Genomic DNA, 24,246 nt, shown 5'->3' on the forward strand with positions numbered 1-24,246 from the left:
TCCTTTTTCTGGTGGCTAGTCCAGAAAAGGAGGACAAGATCTCACTACTGCTACTATCTGAGGGATTTGCTGGGTTGAGATCAGCTGGTAGAAGCAGGCAATAGCGCCAGAATCTGAGAGTTCAAGCCCCTAGAATGACCTCTTACCTTTAAAGACCTACCCCTTCATCATACACAGCTATTTTAAAAAGCAACAGAGGGTCCTGTGGCACCTTTGAGACTAACAGAAGTACTGGGAGCATAAGCTTTCGTGGGTAAGAACCTCACTTCTTCTTCTTTCCTTGCATCTGAAGAAGTGAGGTTCTTACCCACGAAAGCTTATGCTCCCAGTACTTCTGTTAGTCTCAAAGGTGCCACAGGACCCTCTGTTGCTTTTTAAAATATCGGCTTCTGCAGCTAACTCAGTCATCTTCACCTTCATTTTCCTGTTTGTTCATAATCTGGAAAAGAAAAACAAGCTTTCCTGCTTTTTCAGGTCCCAAACTATTTCTCAATTTGGAATGAATTAGTCTAAAGGAAGAAAATATTCTTTTTACACCTGCAGAAGAAGCTACTGCTGTTAAAAGTGAGATTATCACTTCAACAGTCTCTGAATCCAAGTGCTTAAGTGACTTCCACCAGTTCACTGGTGTGACTTTCTTTAAACATCATCAGCAAACATATTCCTTGAATGGCTCTTATTCCCAAACTGGGTCTCTTTTATGGCCTGCTGCCATTATAGGTTTTCCCTTCTAGTGAGAGAGAGAGAGAGAGAATGGTGTGATAGATCTCAAATCAATGAAGGCTACACTCAGAAAGACCTCAAGACTTCTGGAATATGCTTCTCAAACAGTTTCACTTTTTTTTTCTACTGCCTGTCCCTCCCTTCTCACATTTATCTCCAGACTTCTTCTCCTTGTCCAGATCTGTTCCGCCCCCAACAATCTTCTAGTCATTGAACTTTTTGAAACTTTGCACTTTTAGAGAGAGGTAAGGGATTGACTCTGTATACACAAATTTGCAGACGGACGATAGGGTTGAGGTCTGTTATTTCTCATCTATATTATTTATTTATAAACATTTTTGCTGTTAACAAGCATGTTACTTCTGGAGACACAAATCTAAGCATCTCTGATGGTATCTTCTAGACTGAGCACTGAGTCCCATTGGGTCGATAGAAAGATTAACCTAAATAATCTATACAGAAGCCCCTGGAATCCCATAAAGTTGGATCCCTAATCCATGAACTATTAGAACTCATTTACAAAACTTTTCTTAAACATTACATGACTATATTGTCTCATACTATAGAATTAGAATTTATAATCCCTATTCCATTATGAGATATCTTTGAGCTATAATGTAGTTTTAATTAAAGCCATCTTTAGATAGGTTTTTCCTCAAAAAGCATTTTATCAAAAAAATCTATTTTTTTTTTTTGCATTTTTTTTTAAATCCGTGATTTTTATCCACCCTGATATAGAGTGAGGAATGTATTTTGAGTCTTTGACTGGACACCTTCTAGGCTTGGGCACAATTCTTTCCCCTGGTACAGCTCTTGTTCTAGCTCAGGTGGTAGCTTGGGGATTCTTCATGATGGCTTCTCTCCTCCCTTTGTTCTGTTCCACCCCTTTATATATCTTTTGCATAAGGTGGGAATCCTTTGTCCCTCTCTGGGTTCCCACCCCTTCCTTCTCAATGGAAAGACACCAGGTTAAAGATGGATTCCAGTTCAGGTGACGTGATCACATGTCACTGCAAGACTTCATTGTCCACTTGGCAGCACACATGTATACAGGAAGACTTACAGGTAAAACACAGCCATCTGCAGACAATTGTCTTGGTTAATGGGAGTCATCAAAATTCCAAATCACCATTAATGGCCCACACTTTGCATAATTACAATAGACCCTCAGAATTATATTTCATATTTCTAGTTTCAGATACAAGAGTGGTACATTTATACAAATAGGATGATCACACTCAGTAGATTATAAGCTTTGTAATGATACCTTACAAGAGACCTTTTGCATGAAGCATAGTCCAGTTACATTATATTCACTCATTAGCATATTTTTATAAAACCATATAGACTGCAACATCACAGTGTGAAACTGAGTTCTGCTGGTACAAGGAATTTGAAAAACCTCAGGCAGGATGTTTGTCTTGCACAGCAGCCAACAAAAATGAAACTTTGGTATCATCTCTTCTGTGAGTTTTGTTTAACAAGGTACCATGTCAGGAGATTTAAGCTATCTCATTCTGCATGTGAAGTGCTGAGTCATGTGTGTAAAATCTGATCACCAGATCCATAATCCTCTTCCTTCTACCCAGTCACTTTTCCTTATTGATTTAACAGAGGAGACCAATCTGATAAGAATAATGGCAACAAACACTCTCAAGTAAAATATGATAAAAATGTATTTAGATATGGGTTTTACTGCATAGTTTAAAGATGTTTGCATTTCCATTGCCCATTCTGTTAATTAGCAGAGGACTTAACTCTTTTTTAAATTTATAGATTAAATGTCTTAAATATTTATTTCATTGCAGTTTTGTTACACTTCCTCTTGCTGTAGGAGTTAAATTGTTCATATAGCAATAGATACACAACAGAATGTGTAAATATATTATATTAAAGGATGCACTGTAACAGTATATGTTCTTGTCCACTTTCAGCCAAGCACGTTACATATACTTAAAATCAGGTTCTTGCTGATTGTAGGTATGGAGACTTGGATTTGTCTGCAGTCTTTATTCATGTATATAAAGAATTCTTCATAGTGTCTTGGGCTAACTTAAATGTGCAAGAGGCTGTCAAGGAAGCAACCATATTGGGGCTATGCTATAGTATGGGAGCAGCCTCTTGAGACTTAGCCCTGGTCTACACTACGAGTTTAGGTCGAATTTAGCAGCATTAGATCAATTTAATCCTGCACCCGGCCACACGACGAAGCCATTTTTGTCGACTTAAACGGCTCTTAAAATCAGTTTCTGTACTCCTCCCCGACAAGGGGATTAGCGCTGAAATTGACCTTGCAGGGTCGAATGTGGGGTAGTGTGGACGCAATTCGACGATATTGGCCTCTGGGAGCTATCCCAGAGTGCTCCATTGTGACCACTCTGGACAGCACTCTCAATTCCGAAGCACTGGCCAGGTAGATAGGGAAAAGACCCGTGAACTTTAGAATTTCATTTCCTGTTTGACCAGCATGGCGAGCTCAGAGGTGACCATGCAGATCTCATCAGCACAGGTGACCACGGTGTCCCAGAATCGCAAAAGAGCTCCAGCATGGACCGAATGGGAGGTACTGGATCTGATCACTGTATGGGGAGAGGAATCCATGCTATCAGAACTCTGTTCCAAGAGATGAAATGCCAAAACATTTGAAAAAATCTCCAAGGGCATGAAGGACAGAGGCTATAACAGGGACCCACAGCAGTGCCACGAGAAACTTTAAAGAGATCAGGCAAGCCTGTCCAAGAGCCAGAGAGGCAAACAGCCGCTCTGGGTCAGAGCCCCAGACATGCCGCTTCTATGATGAGCTGCATGCCATTCTAGAGGGTGCCCCTACAACTACCCCAGCCCCGTGCGTGGACTCCGTCAATGGATTCTCCCCGATAGCCAGGAACTGTTTTTCACCCTGGATCTAGTACCCTCCCAACCCACTGAAGGCGGGCTCCCGGACCGAGAAGGCACCTCTGGTGAGTGTACCTTCGTAAATATAATACATGGTTTAAAAGCAAGCGTATTTAATGATTAATTTGCCCTGAAGACTTCGGATGCATTCGCAGCCAGTACAGCTACTGGGAGTATGTCTACACTACGAAATTAGTTCGAATTTATAGAAGCCGGTTTTATTGAAATCGGTTGTATACAGCCGATTGTGTGTGTCCACACAATAAAATGCTCTAGGTGCTCTAGTCGGCGGACCGCGTCCACAGTACAAGGCTAGCGTCGACTTCCGGAGCATTGCACTATGGGTAGCTATCCCACAGCTATCCCACAGTTCCCGCAGTCTCCGCCGCCCCTTGGAATTCTGGGTTGAGATCCCAATGCCCGGATGATGCAAAACAGTGTCGCGGGCAGTTCTGGGTACATGTCGTCAGGCCCCTCCCTCCCCCGTCACAGCAACGGCAGACAGTAGATTCGCGCCTTTTTACCTGGGTTACCTGTGCAGACAACATGTAGCCCGCTCAGCTCAGCTGAGCTCACTGTCACCATATGTCCTCTGGGTGCCGGCAGACGTGGGACTGCATTGCTACACAGCAGCAGCTGCTAACTGCCTTTTGGCGGTAGACGGTGTAGCATGAGTGATAGCCATGGGGCTGGCAGCCGTAGGGCTGCATTGCACCAGCCCCTTGCCAGTAGACTGGTAGCCTTCATCGGCGATCTGGGTGCTGGCAGCCGTGGGACTTGCCTTTTGGCAGTAAATGGTGTATTACGACTGTTAGCCGTCCTATTACAAGTCGGGTCATCGTACGTTAGCAGAGTCTTCCCTGAGCAGCCGATTGTGCAATAGGCCTGAAGACCATCGTCATACACCGCCCCGTATTTGCTGCCAAGCACCCAGAAAGATGCCGAGGGCTATCAATCACGCTGCACTGTCATCTTAAGATGTAAAAAATAGATTTGTTCTGTATTCATTTGCTTCCCCTTCCTCCGTGAAATCAACGGCCTGCTAAGCCCAGGGTTTTCAGTTTAATCTTTGGGGGGACCATTCTGTGTGACAGTTGTTTGTGTTTCTCCCTGTTCCTGTACCTGTACGCCATGTCGTCACTCGGCCCTCCCTCCCGCCCTCCCGCCCTCCCTCCTTCTCCTGGTCCATCAGATACTACTTTCGCGCCATTTTTCTGACCAGGCGCCATAGCTAGCACTGGGATCATGGAGCCCGCTCAGATCACCGCGGCAATTATGAGCACTATGAACACCACGCGCATTGTCCTGGAGTATATGCAGAGCCAGGACATGCCAAGGCGAAACCCGGAGCAGGCGAGGAGGCGATTGCAGCGCGGCGATGAGAGTGATGAGGAAATTGACATGGACATAGACCTCTCACAAGGCACAGGCCCCAGCAATGTGGAAATCATGGTGTCACTGGGGCAGGTTCATGCCATGGAATGCCGATTCTGGGCCCGGGAAACAAGCACAGACTGGTGGGACCGCATCGTGCTGCAGGTGTGGGATGATTCCCAGTGGCTGAGAAACTTTCGCATGCGTAAGGGCACTTTCATGGAACTTTGTGACTTGCTTTCCCCTGCCCTGAAACGCCAGGATACCAAGATGAGAGCAGCCCTCACAGTTGAGAAGCGAGTGGCGATAGCCCTGTGGAAGCTTGTAACGCCAGACAGCTACCGGTCAGTCGGGAATCAATTTGGAGTGGGCAAATCTACGGTGGGGGTTGCTGTGATCCAATTTGCCAGGGCAATGAAAGACGTGGTGATAGCAAGGGTAGTGACTCTGGGCAACGTGCAGTCAATAGCGGATGGTTTTGCTGAAATGGGATTCCCAAACTGTGGTGGGGCCATAGACGGAACCCATATCCCTATATTGTCACCGGAGCACCAAGCCACCGACTACGTAAACCGCAAGGGGTACTTTTCAATGCTGCTGCAAGCCCTGGTGGATCACAAGGGACGTTTCACCAACATCAACGTGGGATGGCCGGGAAAGGTACATGATGCTCGCGTCTTCAGGAACTCTGGTCTGTTTCGAAAGCTGGAGGAAGGGACTTTCTTCCCGGACCAGAAAGTGACCATTGGGGATGTTAAAATGCCTATCGTGATCCTTGGGGACCCAGCCTACCCCTTAATGCCATGGCTCATGAAGCTGTACACAGGCAGCCTGGACAGGAGTCAGGACCTGTTCAACTACAGGCTGAGCAAGTGCTGAATGGTGGTGGAATGTGCATTTGGACGTTTAAAAGCGCGGTAGCGCAGCTTACTGACTCGCTCAGACCTCAGCGAAAAGAATATCCCCATTGTTATTGCTGCTTGCTGTGCGCTCCACAATATCTGTGAGAGTAAGGGGGAGACCTTTATGGTGGGGTGGGAGGTTGAGGCAACTCGCCTGGCCGCTGATTACACGCAGCCAGACACCAGGGCGGTTAGAGGAGCACAGCAGGGCGCGGTGCGCATCAGAGAAGCTTTGAAAACGAGTTTTGTGACTGGCCAGGCTACTGTGTGAAACTTCTGTTTGTTTCTCCTTGATGAACCCTCCAAACCCCCCCGACCCAGTTCACTCTACCTCCCTGTAAACCAACCACCCCACCCCACCCTCCCCTCCCACTTGCAGAGGCAATAAAGTCATTGTTTTTTCACATTCATGCATTTTTTATTAGTTCCTGACAGAAGTAGGGGGATAATTGCCAAGGTAGCCTGGGATGGGTGGGGGAGGAGGGATGGAAAAGGACACACTGCATTTTAAAACTTTAACTCTTATTGAAGGCCAGCCTCTGATGCTTGGGCGATCATCTGGGGTGGAGTGACTGGGTGGACGGAGGCCCCCCCACCGTGTTCTTGGGCGTCTTGGTGAGGAGGCTATGGAACTTGGGGAGGAGGGCTGTTGGTTACACAGGGGCTGTAGCGGCGGTCTCTGCTCCTGCTGTCTTTCCTGCAACTCAACCATACGCTCGAGCATATCGGTTTGATGCTCCAGCAGATGGAGCATTGCCTCTTGCCGTCTGTCTGCAAGCTGACGCCACCTATCGTCTTCAGCCCGCCACTTGCTCTGTTCATCCCGCGATTCAGCCCGCCACCTCTCCTCTCGTTCATATTGGGCTTTTCTCATGTCCGACATTGACTGCCTCCACGCATTCTGCTGTGCTCTATCAGCGTGGGAGGACATCTGCAGCTCCGTGAACATATCGTCCCTCATCCTCCGTTTTCTCTTTCTAATGTTCACGAGCCTCTGCGAAGGAGAAAAATTTGCAGCTGGTGGAGGAGAAGGGAGAGGTGGTTAAAAAAGACACATTTTAGAGAACAATGGGTACACTCTTTCATTACAAGGTTGCATATTTCGGCTTGCAGGCAGCCATGGTAGGCCACAGTGTTTTGGCTTTTTTAACCTTCTTAACATGCGGGAAAGGTTGCAAACAGCAGCGCATTTCCCATATCAAGGATGAATTGGGTTGTCCATTTAAAATGGGGTTTCAATGTAAAAGGAGGGGGCTGTGGTTTCCCGGTTAACATGCGGCACAAACACAAGTAAACCACCCCCCCCCCCCCCCCACACACACGATTCTCTGGGATGATCACTTCACCCCTCCCCCCACCGCGTGGTTAACAGCGGGGAACATTTCTGGTCAGAAGAGCAGGAACGGGCGCCTCTGAATGTCCCCTTAATAAAATCACCCCATTTCAACCAGGAGAGCTTTCTGGAGATGTCCCTGGAGGATTTCCGCTCCATCCCCATACACGTTAACAGACTTTTCCAGTAGATGTACTGGCCGCGATTGCCAGGGCAAATTAATCATTAAACACGCTTGCTTTTTTTTTTGTAATGTTTACAAATAGTTACAAAGTTACACTCACCAGAGGTCTCCTGTGTGCCCTGAGGGTCTTGGGTGAATTCGGGGGTTACTGGTTCCAGGTCCAGGGTCACAAACATATCCTGGCTGTTGGGGAAACCGGTTTCTCCGCTTCCTTGCTGCTGTGAGCTACCTACAGTACCTCCATCGTCATCTTCCTCGTTCCCCGAACCGTCTTCCCTGTGTGTTTCTCCAGTGAGAGAGTCATAGCACACAGTTGGGGTAGTGGTGGCTGCACCCCCTAGGATCGCATGCAGCTCCGCGTAGTAGTGGCAAGTTTGCGGCTCTGCCCCGGACCTTCCGTTTGCTTCTCTGGCTTTGTGGTAAACTTGCCGTAGCTCCTTAATTTTCACGCGGCACTGCTGTGTGTCCCTGTTATGGCCTCGGTCCTTCATGGCCTTGGAGATCTTTTCTAATACTTTTCCATTTCTTTTACTGCTACGGAGTTCAGCGATCACTGCTTCATCTCCCCATATGGCGAGCAGATCTTGTACCTCCCGTTCGGTCCATGCTGGAGCTCTTTTGCGATCCTGGGACTCCATCACGGTTACCTGTGCTGATGAGCTCTGCGTGGTCACCTGTGCTCTCCACGCTGAGCAAACAGGAAATGAAATTCAAACATTCGCGGGTCTTTTCCTGTCTACCTGGTCAGTGCATCTTAGTTGAGAGTGCTGTCCAGAGCGGTCACAATGAAGCACTGTGGGATAGCTCCCGGAGGCCAATAACGTCGAATTCCGTCCACACTACCCCAATTCCGACCCGCAAAGGCCAGTTTTATCGCTAATCCCCTCGTCGGAGGTGGTGTAAATAAACTGGTTTAAAGGACCCTTTAAGTCGAAAGAAAGGGCTTCGTTGTGTGGACGTGTCCAGGCTTAATTTGGTTTAACGCTGCTAAAGTCGACCTAAACCCGTAGTGTAGACCAGGCCTGGAAAAGTCTGTTAACGTGTATGGGGATGGAACAGAAATCCTCCAGGGACATATTAATGAAGCTCTTCTGGATGTACTCCCAAAGCCTGTTAGCCACGTGGTGGGGGAAGGGGTGAAGCGATCATCCCAGAGAATTGGGTGTGGGTGTGTGTGTGTGGAGGGGAGGGGGGTGTTAGTTCGATTTGTGCTGCACGTTAACCTAAAAAACGCAGCCCCTCCTTTTAAATGGCCAACCCAACGGGTGCTTGGTATGTGAAATGAAGGCGCTGCTGTTTGAAACCATTCCCTCTACCCCGATATAACACGACCCGATATAACACGAATTTGGCTACAACGTGGTAAGGCAGCGCTCCAGGGGGGCAGGGCTGCGTGCTCCGGCGGATCAAAGCAAGTTCGCTATAACGTGGTTTCTCCTATAACGCGGTAAGATTTTTTGGCTCCCGAGGACAGCGTTATATCGGGGTAGAGGTGTACAAATTTTGTATCCGCATAGGGCTCTACTTGGTACCTCTGTTGTCTTCCTTTCAATGCAAGTTAAATTATATCCATGCTTGACAAGTGTATCCGTCAGAGTGCAGGAAAGCACTAAATGAACGCGAGGACATGTGGCGGGTTTAAGATGATAGGTGGCATCAGCGTGATGAGAGGAGGCAGGATGCAATGCTGAGTCTACTGGAAGATCAAACTGATGTTCTCTGGCATATTGTTGAGGTGCAGGAAAGGCAGCAGGAGCACAGACCGCCGCTGCAGCCCCTATGTAATGAACCACCCTCCTCCCCAAGTTCCATAGCCTCCTCACCCAGACGCCCAAGAATGCGGTGGGCGGGGGCCTCCGGGCACCCAACCACTCCACCCCAGAGGACTGCCCAAGCAACAGAAAGCTGCAGTGTGGCCTTGTGCTTCCCTCCTCCCCACACCCCTCCCGGCTTTGCAGTTATCCCATTTGTGTGACGAATTAATAAAGAATGCATGAATTTGAAACAACAGTGACCTTATTGCCTCTGCAAGCGGTGATCAAATGGGGGAGGGGAGGGCGGTTGGCTTACAGGGAAGTAGAGTGAACCAAGGGGGCGGGTTTTCATTAAGGAGAAACAAACAGATATTTCACACCGTAGCCTGGCCAATCATGAAACTGTTTTTCAAAGCTTCTCTGATGCGCAGCGCACCCTGCTGTGCTCTTCTAACCGCCCTGGTGTCTGGCTGCGCGTGATCAGCAGCCAGGCGATTTGCCTCAACCTTCCACCCCGCCATAAACGTTTTCCCCCTTACTCTCACAGATATTGTGGAGCACACAGCAAGCAGTAATAACAATGGGAATATTGGTTTTGCTGAGGTCTAACCGAGTCAGTAAACTGCGCCAGCACGCTTTTAAACGTCCAAATGCACATTCTACCACCATTCTGCACTTGCTCAGCCTGTATTGAACAGCTCCTGACTACTGTCCAGGGTGCCTGTGTATGGCTTCATGAGCCATGGCATTAAGGGGTAGGCTGGGTCCCCAAGGATAACTATAGGCATTTCAACATCCCCCAACGGTTATTTTCTGGTCTGGAAAGTAAGTCCCTTTCTCCAGCTGTTCAGACAGACCAGAGTTCCTGAAGATGCAAGCATCATGTACCTTTCCCGGCCATCCCACGTTGATGTTGATGAAACGTCCTTTTTGATCCACCAGTGCTTGCAGCACCATTGAAAAGTACCCTTTTCGGTTTATGTACTGGCTGCCTTAGTGCTCCAATCCCAAGATAGGGATATGCGTTCCGTCTATCGCCCCACCACAGTTAGGGAATCCCATTGCAGCAAAGTCATCCACTATGATCTGCACATTTCTCAGTGTCACTACCCTTGATAGCAGCAGCTCAGTGATCGCGTTGTCTACTTGGATCACAGCAGCCCCCACAATAGATTTGCCCACTCCAAATTGATTCCCGACTGACCGGTAACTGTCTGGCGTTGCAAGCTTCCAGAGGGCTATTGCCACTCGCTTGTGAACTGAGCGGGCTGCTCTCATCTTGGTATTCTTGCTTTCCCCTCCCCTGAAGCACAAGTCACAAAGTTCCATGAAAGTGCCCCTACGCACTCGAAAGTTTCACAGCCACTGGGAATCATCCCACACCTGCAACACTATGCGGTCCCACCAGTCTGTGCTTGTTTCCCGGGCCCAGAATCGGCGTTCCACAGCATGAACCTCTCCCATTACCACCATGATGTCCAAATTGCCAGGGCCCATGCTTTGAGATAAGTCTGTGTCCATGTCCTCGTCACTCTCGTCACCGTGCTGCCGTCGCCTCCTCGCCTGCTTTTGAAGTTTCTGGTGCTGCATATACTGCAGGATAATGTGTGGGATGTTTACAGTCCTCATAACTGCCGTGGTGATCTGAGCGGGCTCCATGCTTGCCGTGGTATGGTGTCTGCACAGAAAAAAGGCACGAAACGATCGTCTGCAGTTCTTCTCACGGAGGGAGGGGCGACTGACGACTTGGCTTACAGGGAATTAAATTCAACAAAGAGGGCAGATTTGCATCAAGGAGAAACACACACAACTGTCACATCGAAGCCTGGCCAGTCATGAAACTGGTTTTCAAAGCCTCTGTTTTGCGCAGCGCGCCTTGCTGTGCTCTTCTAATTGCAAACAGCCTAGTCAGCAAACAGTGCCAGCGAGATTTTAAATATCCAAAGACACATTCTACCGCCATTCTGCACTTGCTTAGCTTATAGTTGAATTGCTCCTTACTACTGTCAGGCTTCATGAGCCATGGGAGCAAGGGGTAGGCTGGGGTAGGTGCGACCGCGCGGTGCTGCCGACTGGGAGAGCAGCCTGAGGCAAAAGCCTCTAGCTTGCATGATATTCCAGGCAGGAGTGAATCTCCATTAGACTAAACTTTAAGAAGAAAATGACCTGGAGTCACTCCCATGTCTGTCCAGGCGCCCCCGACCGACCTCACTGAGGTCGGCCAGGAGCAACCAGGAGACGACAGCAGGTGGTGCAATACGGCTGCTAACAGTCTTTGCTAACTTGCAAAGGCAAGGAGCTGCTGCTGTGTAGCAATGTAGTACCACGTCTGTCAGCAGCACCCAGGAGACGTACGGTGACAGTGAGCTGAGCGGGCTCTATGCTTGCCGTGGTATGTCGTCTGCACAGGTAACCCAGGAAAAAAGGCAAGAAACGAGTTTTTGCCATTGCTTTCACAGAGGGAGCGAGGGAGGGGGACCTGACGACATGTACCCAGAACCACCTGCAACAATGTTTTTGCCCCATCAAGCATTGGGAGCTCAACCCAGAATACCAATGGGCAGCGGAGACTGCAGGAACTGTGGGATAGCTATCACAGTGCAACGCTCTGAAAGTCGACGCTAGCCTCGGTACTGTGGACTCACTCCACTGACTTAATGCGCTTAGTGGGGACACACACAATTGACTATCAAATTGATTTCTAAAAAATCGACTTCTATTAAATCGACCTAATTTTGTAGTGTAGACATACCCTTGGGGAGATGGAGATGCAAAGGTGGAGAAACTAGGCATGGATGATTAATTTTTAAAGGTAGATTTGACTTATTAGTGGTGTGTGTGTGTGTGTGTGTTTATTTTTTTTATATATATATATATATATATATATATATATAATAAAAAACAATAAATCCATTTTTGGATTATCCTATTTAGTGGAGTGTTATTGGCACCTCTACTCTCTTGGCAGTAAAGCGCTGCAAATGTGCAGTTATCCGCTTTACATCCGCGAATCATGTCTGCGGATTACAGATCGGATGCAGATACACCTCTACCCCGATATAACACGACCCGATATAACACTAATTCGGCTACAACACGGTAAAGCAGCGCTCCAGGGGGGCAGGGCTGCGCACTCTGGCGGATCAAAGCAAGATCGCTATAACGCGGTTTCACCTATAATGCGGTAAGATTTTTTGGCTCCCGAGGACAGCGTTATATCGGGGTAGAGGTGTACAAATTTTGTATCCGCATAGGGCTCTACTTGGTACCTCTGTTGTCTTCCTTTCAATGCAAGTTAAATTATATCCATGCTTGACAAGTGTATCCGTCTCTTTGTTTTTCAGTACTCTGGTCTCTTTTTTTGTAGGCTGCTACCCGTCAGGACATGACATACTGGCTTCAAGAACTTCAACAGAAGAGATGGGAATATTGTAACAACCTTGATGTAGCAAAGAGGGACAGCAGAACTTCACCTACACCCAGTGACTTTTCCAAAGGTCTTGTTGCCAAAGACAATATAGGTAAGTTGAAAACTTGAGATACACATATGGAGCATGTAGAATTTCTGTTTAGTAAGAGTTTACCACTATAATTTTGTTCATGGTAAATTTTCTACAATTTTCCTCCTTTTTTTCCTTCTTTAAAGCAGATTACAAATGTTCTTGTAAAGTTTGCAGAATCATGTTCTCTCTAAAATCAATATATTTATATTCATTTCTTGTGTTTATAAATGTGCCTCTTAGACATAAACATAAGTTCATATGGCTGTCCTAATTTATTTCAGTCATGGAACATAATGACACTTGGAAGAATAGATTTCGTAAATGGAAGCAAAATGGAGTACCATTAAGGTTGGGTCACGTAGTGTGAAAGAGCTCAATTTAAAGGGTATTAATTCATCCTTTTGTTGTCAGAATATCTTAAAATGTGGCATATTTAGTTTCTTGGCATTTAAGGTCCACTTCCTCAGTGGGAAGGGAGAAAAATATTTTCAGATGGAAAGAGTCTAGTTGGTTTATTACTTTGGTCAACTACGGAAAGTATAAAAAATTATCTTCTACATTCTGAACAGTTATTACAAATGTAGCAGACCAAATAAAGCTCATGCTTTTACTGCTTAAGGGCAGTGCATTGGTGTAAACATAATTGCTATGGTCAAGAAGAATAAGCAAAACAAGACTGTTGAAAGCATGTGGTGAGAGAATATTTTGAGTTTAACATAGTTTGTTAGGCACCAGTTGTGTTTTATCTTTATTTTTCTTGTAACCATTTCTTAGTTTTATGTCTCATTAGTTGTACCCACTTAAGATCTATCTCTTTGTAGTTAATGAACTTGTTTTATTGTTTTATCTAATCAGTATGTTAAAATTGAAGTGTTTAGGAAACTCCAGTTATGGTGGAATGTTGTGTGCATATTATTTCTATTAAAGAAATAATGGATTTTTATTGTCCAGAAGAGTGGGCTGGACAGTACAGGACATGCATGTCTGGGCAAAATCTAAGACTGGGGGTGTCTTGGGGTCACCCTGCAGTATAAATAAGGCTGGTGAGAGCCAGAGTCTAACCCAAGTGTGGCTGGCAGCCTGCAGTTATACACAAACACTCAGGGTGTGACTTGCATGCTATGTGTGTTTGTGAGCAGCCCAAGTGGGAACTACTTCACTCAAAGTTGCAGGGCCAGGGTGGCACACCGACTCATTAGTCTAGATTGTACCCTGGAATGTCACAGCATGTGCTTAAGTGCTTTGCCAAATCATGGATTTAGTATCTCGTTCGTTCCCAATCTGAAAACGACTGATAGACATGCATGTCTTGTCCTTCCAAAAGCATATAATTTACTAAAAGAGAACCTGATTTCAGGTCTAATCAAATGCCTAATATACGGTGCCCTAATGAGAGTGAGTGGGTATAAACTAATTTACAAAGTACGGTGTCTTGCTGAATAATGCGGTTTCTAAATAGGCCACTTTCCTTTTGTGATAATATTCACTTTCTACTGTGTTATTATGCAACATGACTTACATGCAGGTAATATATTGTATATTCTAGGGCTACCATATGTCCGGATTTCCCCGGACATGTCCGGCTTTTCGATCTATAAATAGCCGTCCGGGGGGGATTTCTAAAAATCTAAAAATGTCCAGGATTTCCCCCCCGAACGAAAAGCGGCGCCGCTCGGCAGCCAAAGCCCCTTCTCGGCTCCCCCCATCCCCTGCAGCCTTAGCACGCCCCTGGCCCCGCAGCTGTCTTCCCCCTCCTCCACTCCCCTGAACGCTCCGCCCCCATGCTCCTCCCCCTCCCCTGCTTCCCGCGAATCAGATCTTCGCGGGAAGTCTGAAAAGAAGCAGGGGCAGGCGGGCAGCAGCAGGTAAGCTGGGGCGGGGGGGACGCGAGGAGGAGGGCTTCGGGGAGGCGCGGCGCGGCCCAGTCCGGCCCCAGCAGCTCCGGCCCGGCTCGGGCCCCGGGGCATCGGCCTCAGTTCTGGCCACGCGCACCGGCCGGGCTCCGGTTCCGGCTGAGCGCGCCGGCTCCAGCTTGGCTCAGGCCCCAGGGCAGCGGCCCCGGTTCCGGCTGAGCACCTCTGGCCCCGGCCGGCCCCAGCCCGGCCTGGCTTGGGCCCTGGGGCACCGGCCCCAGTTCCGGCTGAGCGGCGCCGGCCAAGCACCCCCGGCCCCAGCAGCTCCGGCCCGGCTTGGGCTCCAGGGTGGCGGCCCCAGTTCCGGCCGAGCGCGCCGGCCCAGTGGCTCCGGCCTGGCTCAGGCCACAGGGCGGCCGGGTCGGCCCTGGCCGAGCACCTCTGGCCCGGCCCCAAGCCCCGCGAATCCAGCTGGAGCATTCCTGGGCTCTTGTTAAAGCCGGCCCAGGTCAGGGGACGGAGAGGGGTTGGATGGGTCGGGAGTTTGTGGGGGGGGGTCTGTCATGGGGGCAGGGGTGTGCAGAGGGGTTGGGATAGTCAGGGACAGGGAGCGGGGGGGTTAGATGGGTAGGGGGTTCTGGGGGGGCTGTTAGGGGGGCAGGGGTGTGGAGAGGGGTCGAGGCAGGCAGGGAGCAGAGGGGGTTGGATGGGTCGGGAGTTCTGAGGGTCCTGTCAGTGGGCGGGGAGCAGTTAGATAGGGCATGGGAGTCCCGGGGGTCTGTCTGGGAGCGGGGGTGTGAATATGGGGTGGGGGTGTGGATAAGGGTCAGGACAGTCAGGGCACAGGTAGGGTCCTGGGGGGCAGTTAGGGTGGGGGGTTCTCAGGAGGGGGCAGTCAGGGGACAAGGAGCGGGGGGGATTGGGGATTCTGAGGGGGGCAGCCGGGGTGGGAAGTGGGAGGGAGTGGATGGGGGCGGGGCTCCTCCCCCCCACCATGTCCTCTTTTTTGATTGTGCAAATATGGTAACCCTAGTATATTCAGAACTAATTCTGAGAGTTGTCCTTATGAAAGTATGGAGAGGTGGAAGCAGCTCTAGTTAGTAATTAACTTTTCATTATAAGTTTGATGTTTTTTCCCAACCTTTAAGACAGTGAAAGATAACTTTTTACTTCAAATTTGCATATGTGGTTTGACAAAAAGAGAATATCTTTAGTCAAGCTTAATATAAACTTTCAGAGATATAAGAGGTCTAGAAAGTGCAGCAATGCATTTTTCAAACTTTTATGTTTTTGCTGATGTAGGAGAGACACTTCGATTTGGTTTGCTCTTTGATTATTGCAGAAAACTGATGCCTTCCATCATATCCAGAAATGGGGAAGTAGATCTTGAAGTAATTCTATTGTATTCCAAATGGGATGTGAAAGAAAGCTCCCTTGGGCTAATGCAGACTTTTAAGGTCAGGTATATTTTTTCCAATATTTGGCAAAACTCAAAAAGCTTTAAAATTCATTGGCTTAGACTGGTTCATTCCATAGTAACAGGAAATTTAAGCCGAGTCTTCCCCCCTGCTCCCCAAAGTTCAGATTCCCCTGTTGGCCAGCTTTAGCACTACCCTCTAACCCATTCCTTGCCTACATTTGAGAGAGTAGTTGTAGTTTGACTGTTCTCTACCACAGAGAGTTTGAAAATATGAGACTAGTTATTTTTACTAGGTCTCCCTTTCTTACTACTTGTTTAAACTTCTAAAAATAATACGCACCACTTACAGTGATTTATATCTGTAGATCGTTAGGTGCTTTACAAAGGGAGGGGATTTTTCCCCTCTGATCAGAGGCTGTAAATTACGTTTATAACTTGTAAAAACTTCCTACTGTACTATTGATTACATACATTGTAGCAGAATATACAAGCTGCATTACAAAAGTGAGTCTTTAAAAGCAGGTTCAGTTACTAATCATCTGAATGGTGAAGTAGTGCTGCTTCAGATCAAGAAACAAATTATTCATTGCAATATCTTTTTTTTTAAATTTAGATTACACGAGAGAAGTAATTTTTCTTTTCTTTCAGTTACTCAGATTTCTAATTTAAACCATTTTAGAATGAAAAGTAGAGGTTGTCCTACCATTCTGTCTGATGTAGCCTTGACAAGGAGGCATTCTTGTTACTAGTTTCTTTTAATATTCATGTTTATGTAGAAGTGGGCTATGAAAAGCAAATATAGTAACACTACTTTTGTATGTCTTCTAATGGAGCCATTGTACTGTTCATGGATGTCAAGTAAATAATTTGTTCTTTCCAGTGCCTTGAACTTTGTTTCTTGGAATTTCATATAGCTTCCGTTTGTTCATTTGGTTCTTCGTTTTTAGGCGATCTGATATTACTGCATTCATCTACATTTAGTTTCTTAATATTGGTACACTGTGTATTTATAACAAGCCCCATATATTTTGACATAACTTGCAACAACTGCTTTCAATGTCAGTAAGCTTTTCACAATTCTGTTTACAACAGTGCACCATGCCTAATGCTTCATCAGTTAAGTATTCATTGAGAAGTTATCAATATATCTAGCATTAAGACATAAAGGAAAACAATTGAATTGAGAAGTTGTATTTTCAAAATTGCACACCCATACTAAGTAGTTAGAAGCCAATTATCTTAGTCTGAGAAAGACAGGAGTAGAAGAGAAATGGTTTAAGAGCATTCGTCTTCACCCTGCCCTGGAGTCTACAAAAGGTGCTCTGAAGTCTACGAATTCACTGACTAGTGGATAATTTCCTCTGATTGTATATCTAGCAAAAGTGTTGAACAGTGATAGATGTCTTTTTGTTTCAGATTCCCTTCCAGCTAATAAGTAACACTGATGTTTAGTTCATATAATGGCCAGACACAAAATTATCCTGATATTTTCAAGGAGCATGGTTTGGACTCAGTTTCTTTGAATTATTGATATCTTAAAATATATTTCTAGCACCCCAAAAGTGATGCTATAATTATGGCTGAGGAAGCATTTTCAATAAGCTCCTATTTTCAAGTTCTATACTAATAATATTTTGGGGGAAATTACTATGTTGAAATTTCTCTTGCTGCGTCTCTGCCCAAGAAAGTGGGCAAGCTTTCTGGAAAACTTGAATAAAAATCCTTTCAGTAAGTGAGTAGTTATTAAAGCACATGAGAACAATTTCTCTATGGCTTCAGGTTCTATGGCCAGCAAAATAGGAATAATTACCAACTTCAGGGATGTTGTGAGGCTTAATTAGTTATTATTTGCTAAGACCTTTGTGGTGAGCTGATAAAAAGTGCTGTATAAATGCAAGAAGGTGGCAATTGGAGTTCTTTAACTTTTACAACTCTTGTAGAACACTAGGGAAGAGATGAGATGGAGGAGATGAGATGTGTTTTCTTCATAGAGGGCCTGCTTATGCCACCTCCCGCTGTGGGACCACTCACAGCATAAGATACTATTCAAAGTAATATGACAGAATGAGGCCCAGACTCTGTATCAACAATTTGTAACCAGGCCAGAGATGAGCAAGGAAATCACTCTTTCCACTGCTTCGTGACAGAGGGACAAAGCTACCCCTTCCCCCCCAAACCACAAAATCCTATTTAGATGTTTGTTTATATACATCAATGTCTATCACTTCATTTGCATATCAGTGTGGTGGTTATTTCCTGTTATATATTTAATGGATTGAGCTGTCATCACAGAATTTGTTACTACCTGGAGTTGAATTCCACCATTCCTCAGTGGTGCCTTAGGAAAATGGCACCCTCCTGTTTGAAATTTGGTTTTAAAAAATTTCAGGTGGGATAGGAGGCTTTCATTTGCTTCCATCTTATTTTTTTGCAGCCAAGTTCGTTTTGTATCACAAAAGCCATAAGTAAACTGGAGCTCAACCAGAGCACATCTTACACATTAATCTTTTGACATCCTCCACTGTTTATAATATTGAATCCATTTTTATTTTGACTTTGATATCAAGTACTTGATTATTAAGGGAAGGTGGTAAAGTGGTAATGAAACCCCAAATGACCTATTGCAGTTACCATTGTTTCGAATAATATTGTGTTCTACATTAATTCCTGCAAAATACTTCATATCTGATGAAATAATTCAAATATTCTGTTTCACCACAAGACTGAAGGATGTTGCCTCTTTTTAAATGTTGGATTGCTTGCTTCAAACTAATAGTGGTGGGGATGTCTACTTTTCTCATTAACTTTTGATCTCCATTATTAGTGCTTTATCTAGTGATCTCCTTGATAGAACAAAAGTTTTAAAGCTACATTTTCTTTTTTACTGGGTCAGATTGATTGTTTGACAAACCTGGACTTACATTTTTCATTAGCTGTGGAGGTATATGTGGAAACCTTCTCAAAGAAAAGAAACTCATCAAGCTTAACTTTTTTTTTTTTCTTTTTAAAAGAAAACAACAAAAAAGGTGTTAATTTTTTTAAATAAAACACCACTTTAAAAAAGAGGGAAGATTATGATGAGAGCCTAGATAGTTACACAGTAACTTGTTTTTCTTGTAGTCAAACAATTGTGTGCATTTTGTGCTAGTGATGAGCTATATATATTTAATTGCTTCACAAAGGAATGTGCATAAATGTAATGTGGTTTTAAAATCCTTTGCATACATCTTCACCATAGTATAGTGAGGCATATTGTAATTGCTACTGCATCTGTCCAAAAACTTCTAGATGGGGGGAGGCTAGGTTCCACGGAAATTTTTTTTGCCAGACAAAAGACTCTTTTTTTTATTTTTATATATATTAAATTAAATATAAAAGTTTTAAACAATTTAATACTGTACACAGCAATGATGATTGTGAAGCTTGGTTGAGGTGGTGGAGTCAGGGGGTGGAAGAGGGTGAGATATTTCCCAGGGAATGCCTTACTGCTAAATGATGAACTAGCACTCGGCTGAGCCCTCAAGGGTTAACACATAGTTGTTAATGTAGCCTCACACTCTACAAGGCAGCACAAAAGGAGGGAGGAGACACAGCATGGCAGAGAGAGACAGAGAGACACACTGTGTGTGTGTGTGTGTGTGTGTGTGTGTGTGTGTGTGACAGAGAGAGAGAGAGAGACGCGCATTGCCCCTTTAAGTACACTGACTTCACTCTAAGAACACTGCCTTTTTAAGTAGATCAGCAAATTAAGAAAGCAGCTGCTACCAGCAAGCTCCCTCTGTCCTGAGCCCTGTCGTATCCCCCATCCCCTTGCTCTGTGGAGATAGGATACAGGGGGCGGGGGACATCCTGACATTAGCACACCTCTTCCCCCCTCCCCTCCCTGCACAGCAAGAAGGAGGCTCCTGGGAGCAGCTCCAAGGTAGAGGGCAGGAGCAGCACAGGGCAGTGGGGGGAGGGATAGCTTCTACTGCCTGGCAATTGATAGCTTGCTGGGTAGCTGCTGCATAGAGAACTTAGGGAAGCTGATGGGGGGCTGCCGGCCCACCCTGGTTCCAAGCCCCCACCAGCTAGCTCTAACGGGTTGCTCTTTCTGCATGAAGTGGACGAAGCAGGAGGCTGCCAAACAACGTTATAAGGGAGCATTGCGCAACTTTAAATGAGTATGTTCTCTAATTGATCATCAACGAAACAACATTAACCAGGATGACGTTAAGTGAGGAGTTACTGTACATAACTCCTTACATAGTGTGACAGATTGGATCACAGAATCCCCTTGGGAACTGCCAGCTGATGTGCCAAGACTACTTCTGCCCTTGCTTTCCCTTTCGGCCTGGGAATCTAGCACCCTGTCTTGTTGAGCCAGACACGCCAGTCTGCTCCAACACAGATCCAGGTCTGAAGTACATGCCCCAAAGCTGTAGACTTAACTGAAAGCAACTTACAGAAGTGTTCCTGTCGTTAACACTGAGATGCCCAACTCCCAATGCGGTCTAAACCCCAAATAAATCCATTTTACCCTGTATACAGCTTATACAGGGTAAACTCATAAATTGTTCGCCCTCTATACCACTGATAGAGAGAGATGCACAGCTGTTTGCCCTCCTCTTCACCCCCTCCCCCCCCCAGGTATTAATACATACTCTGGGTTAATAAGTGAAAAGTGGTCTTACTAAATACAGAAAGTGGGATTTAAGTGGTTCCAAGTAGTAACAGACAGAACAAAGTGAATTACCAAGTAAAACAAAATAGAACTCTCAAGTCTATGTCTAAGAAAACTGAATACAGATAAAACCTCACCAGTTCCAGTAAGCTTCCTTTTACAGACTAGTCTCTTTCTAGTCCAGGTCCAGAAATCACTCTCACCCCCTGTAGTTACTGTCCTTTGTTACAGTCTCTTTCAGGTATCCTTGGGGGTAGAGAGGTTATCTCTTTAGCCAGCTGAAGACAAAATGGAGGAGTCTTCCACAGGCTTAAATAGACTTTCTCTTGTGGGTGGAGACCCCCTCCTCTCTCCTATGCAAAGTCCAGCTCCAAGATGGAGTTTTGGAGTCACATGGGCAAGTCACATGTCCATTCATGACTCAGTTTTTATAGGCAGCAGCCATGGCTTACCTGCTACCTTGAACGTCCTCATGTAGACTTCTTATGTGGATTGGAGCATCCCAAGATCCATTGTCCCTTAAGTAAAAAGAAGAACAGGAGTACTTCTGGCACCTTAGAGACTAACAAATTTATTAGAGCATAAGCTTTCGTGGACTACAGCCCACTTCTTCGGATGCTCTAATAAATTTGTTAGTCTCTAAGGTGCCACAAGTACTCCTGTTCTTCTTTTTGCGGATACAGACTAACACGGCTGCTACTCTGAAACCTGTCCCTTAAGTGTTTCTTGATTGGGCACTTAATTTGCATATTCCTTTCTCAAGAAGCTGACCAAATGCTTTACAAAGGCTACTTAGAAATCAAGCAAGTATACAGCCAATATTCCTAACTTCAAGTACAAAAATGATACATGCATACAAAGAGGAGGAATGTATTCAGTAGATCATAACCTTTCTAGATATATTACATGGCATATGTAGCATAAAACATATTCCAGTTATATCATATATACATTCATAAGCATATTCTCATGAGGCCTTATGGGGTACACTGTCACACATAGTGTGTGTGTGTGTGTATAATATATATATATATATATATATATGTATATAATTAATTTCATAACAATATTGATGACCACTGTGAGCCTGGTTTTCATTTAAGACCTCACAAGACATTCTTTGGTGAAACAGAATGTACATACCAGAATCAGGACATTCCTGTAATCCTTTTGCCAGTTGGCATTAGGGGGCTCTTGGTGGTCTTGCTCTGTCCCCAGAACTGATACAACAAGCGTAGTTGCAAGTCTTCCCTTGTTATGTTCTCTTTGAGCCTTGGCTCACAATAACAGACCTACCTTCTGCCCCAGAGAGCAAATAACTTAAAACAAGGTTCGGGTGTTGGCCATAAACATACAAGGAAATAATGACTAGGAAAGATATGGGTGACAATATTACAAGGTTACATGGTAAAGTATGTACATGTCTTACTGGTTCCAGGAGCATTTGTGAGATCGTTTTTTTTTTTTTTTTTTAATATTCTACTGTAACAGTTTAGAAACAGATTGTGATCATGTACATAAAGTGTTGTAAAGCATACCCAGGAGGGAGTAGAGTTCAGCTTCATTGTTTCACGCAGCCTCATCCTCTGCATTTGAGTGATGCTAATGTACATTATAATTTTTTTGCAATAGCTGGAAGTGTGGCTGTTGGCTGAGATGAAAAAATTCTACATTTTTCTTCCTTTTAAACTTAGCAAAAAGGTTAACTTCTGCTGCCCTGCATACTGGTAGATCATACAAAGCACTCCTCCAAAGCTAAATGTCACCACTTGGCAAGAATTTTGCCTTGTCTGCTGTAATCAAAAAAGCTGTTGTAGAGTCCAGCAAGTCAGTAGGATGAACTGAGACTATGGCTGTCAGCAGCTACATGAGCCTTTGAAAGTCAGTTCAGACAGTGTCTATTAAATAAATGCAGCATTGCAGAAAGCAGAAAACATAGGGTATATCTACTCTGCAATTAGACACCTGTGGCTGACCCACGCCAGCTGACTCAGGCTTGTGGGGCTCGGGCTAAGGGGCTGTTTAATTGAAGTGTTAGACTTTCAGGCTTGGGTTGGAGCCTGAGCTCTAGGACCCCTGTGAGGTTGAGGGTCCCAAAGCCCACGCTCCAGTTCCAATGTCTACACTGCCTTTAAACAACCCTTAGCGTGAGCCCCACGAGCCTGAGTCAGCTGGCAGAGGCCAGCTGCAGTTTTTAAATTGCAGTGTAGACATACCCGTAGTGAGTTCTGGAAAACCATGCTGAAGCAGCAATTAAAATAAGAACATTTTTTTAAGAGACTGTCAGACTGCTGACATCATGGATCACAGTATTTCCAGAGAGAAGAAATTAAGCTGTCCTTTTCTGCTTAGAATCTTGCATTGTAATTAGTAGCAGATGTTTTTATCATCTGTTGCATGCTATATTTTGTGCCACCTGTCAGAAAACAATTGCAGAATCGATAGACACACAGCATGATGAAAACTAACTTCTTTTTTACACAATGCATGTGTACAGTTAATATTTTTTCTGTGAAACTTTCGTTCATGACTGTAAATGGACTAACTCCACCAAAAAAAAGATACTCCGTTTATCCACTCAGGTTGGCCATATGTAGAGCTGTAAGAGCTTGGTATTCACTTTTGTTCATGACCCTAGTAATGTTCTCTACTGTACAATTACCTACAGTAGATAGACCTATGACTGTGTATTTTGTTGTGCATGAGACTGGAAGATGTGTTCCATAATCCCAGTTTTGAGTGTTTGGTTTAAGAGGTGAATTGCTGTTTGCCAGGAACTATAAGATTCCATCCCAAGTGGCTGTAAGAGTTCATTAATTATACTTTAGTCACTGAGTTATGCAACCTAGTTCTCCAAAATGTAATGGAGGGAAAATGTGAGAATGGTTTTGATGTTGTTTTTCTTTCTTCCACCCCATATCTGGCACACAATTTACAGAGTTACTAAAGTTACTTGTAATCTGTTACCATCTTCAAAACTTCAGTATGATCACAAGTGTTCTATAAAAGACTTCAGTTGCAAGTTTTACTTAAGACTACCGTACACAATATAGAAGAACTGTACTGTTAGTATTGGAGCCATTTGGTTGTATTCTGCAGCAGGATCTACAATGATTTCTGCCTCACATAAGCATTCTATTCAGATTCTCTTACAGCCCTCATTGCCAAGTGCCTGCAGTTAGTCAAATGTAGATTTGTTCTGCTGTCGCAATGCATAACGGCATAAATTGTCTTGGCTGGTAAAGCTTTGTACAAGAAACTTTGTAGCAGTGTTGAGGTTTTCTGCTAAGAGTTGTGGTGGTGGTTGTAGAAATGCCAAAAGCTTATGGAAGTCCATGCTGGGAACTGAAACTGAAGGAAGGCAATCACACATATTAAAAAGAAAATACTGGAATATTACATGAAGTATTCGGAAACAAAAATCAATACTTGGTAAAACAGTTCCATTCAGTACATGAGCTCTTGTATTTTCTGTTTGACTAGCTGTAAATCTGAACTTTTGTTTATACACATGGAGCTTCAGAAAACTGCTTCAGATTGTCTTGCTGCTAAAGGCACACTCTAAAGCATACGCGTAAAACATAAGAGGTAACAAAATCAGTCTGTGATTTACCTTTACTTTCTGTAATTCAGGAAAGTGAG

The 24,246-nt window shown here is 45.1% G+C and overlaps 1 protein-coding gene across 2 annotated transcripts in view; it reads left to right on the forward strand.

Annotated features, from left to right (window-relative positions):
* Positions 1 to 24,246, forward strand: part of TBC1D2B (TBC1 domain family member 2B) — a 62,903-nt gene that overhangs the window by 7,147 nt on the left and 31,510 nt on the right. The window contains exons 1-2 of one of the 2 annotated variants that reach the window (XM_034783017.1): positions 3,370 to 3,683; positions 12,533 to 12,686. In XM_034783017.1, coding sequence (XP_034638908.1) covers positions 12,551 to 12,686 — 136 coding nt within the window. In that variant the 5' untranslated portion in view covers positions 3,370 to 3,683; positions 12,533 to 12,550. Of the gene's footprint in view, positions 1 to 3,369; positions 3,684 to 12,532; positions 12,687 to 24,246 lie in introns of those variants that run through there. The other variant, XM_034783015.1, reaches the window with a different exon arrangement.

Source organism: Trachemys scripta, chromosome 10, assembly GCF_013100865.1.
Source record: "Trachemys scripta elegans isolate TJP31775 chromosome 10, CAS_Tse_1.0, whole genome shotgun sequence".
Lineage (NCBI taxonomy): Eukaryota > Metazoa > Chordata > Testudines > Emydidae > Trachemys > Trachemys scripta.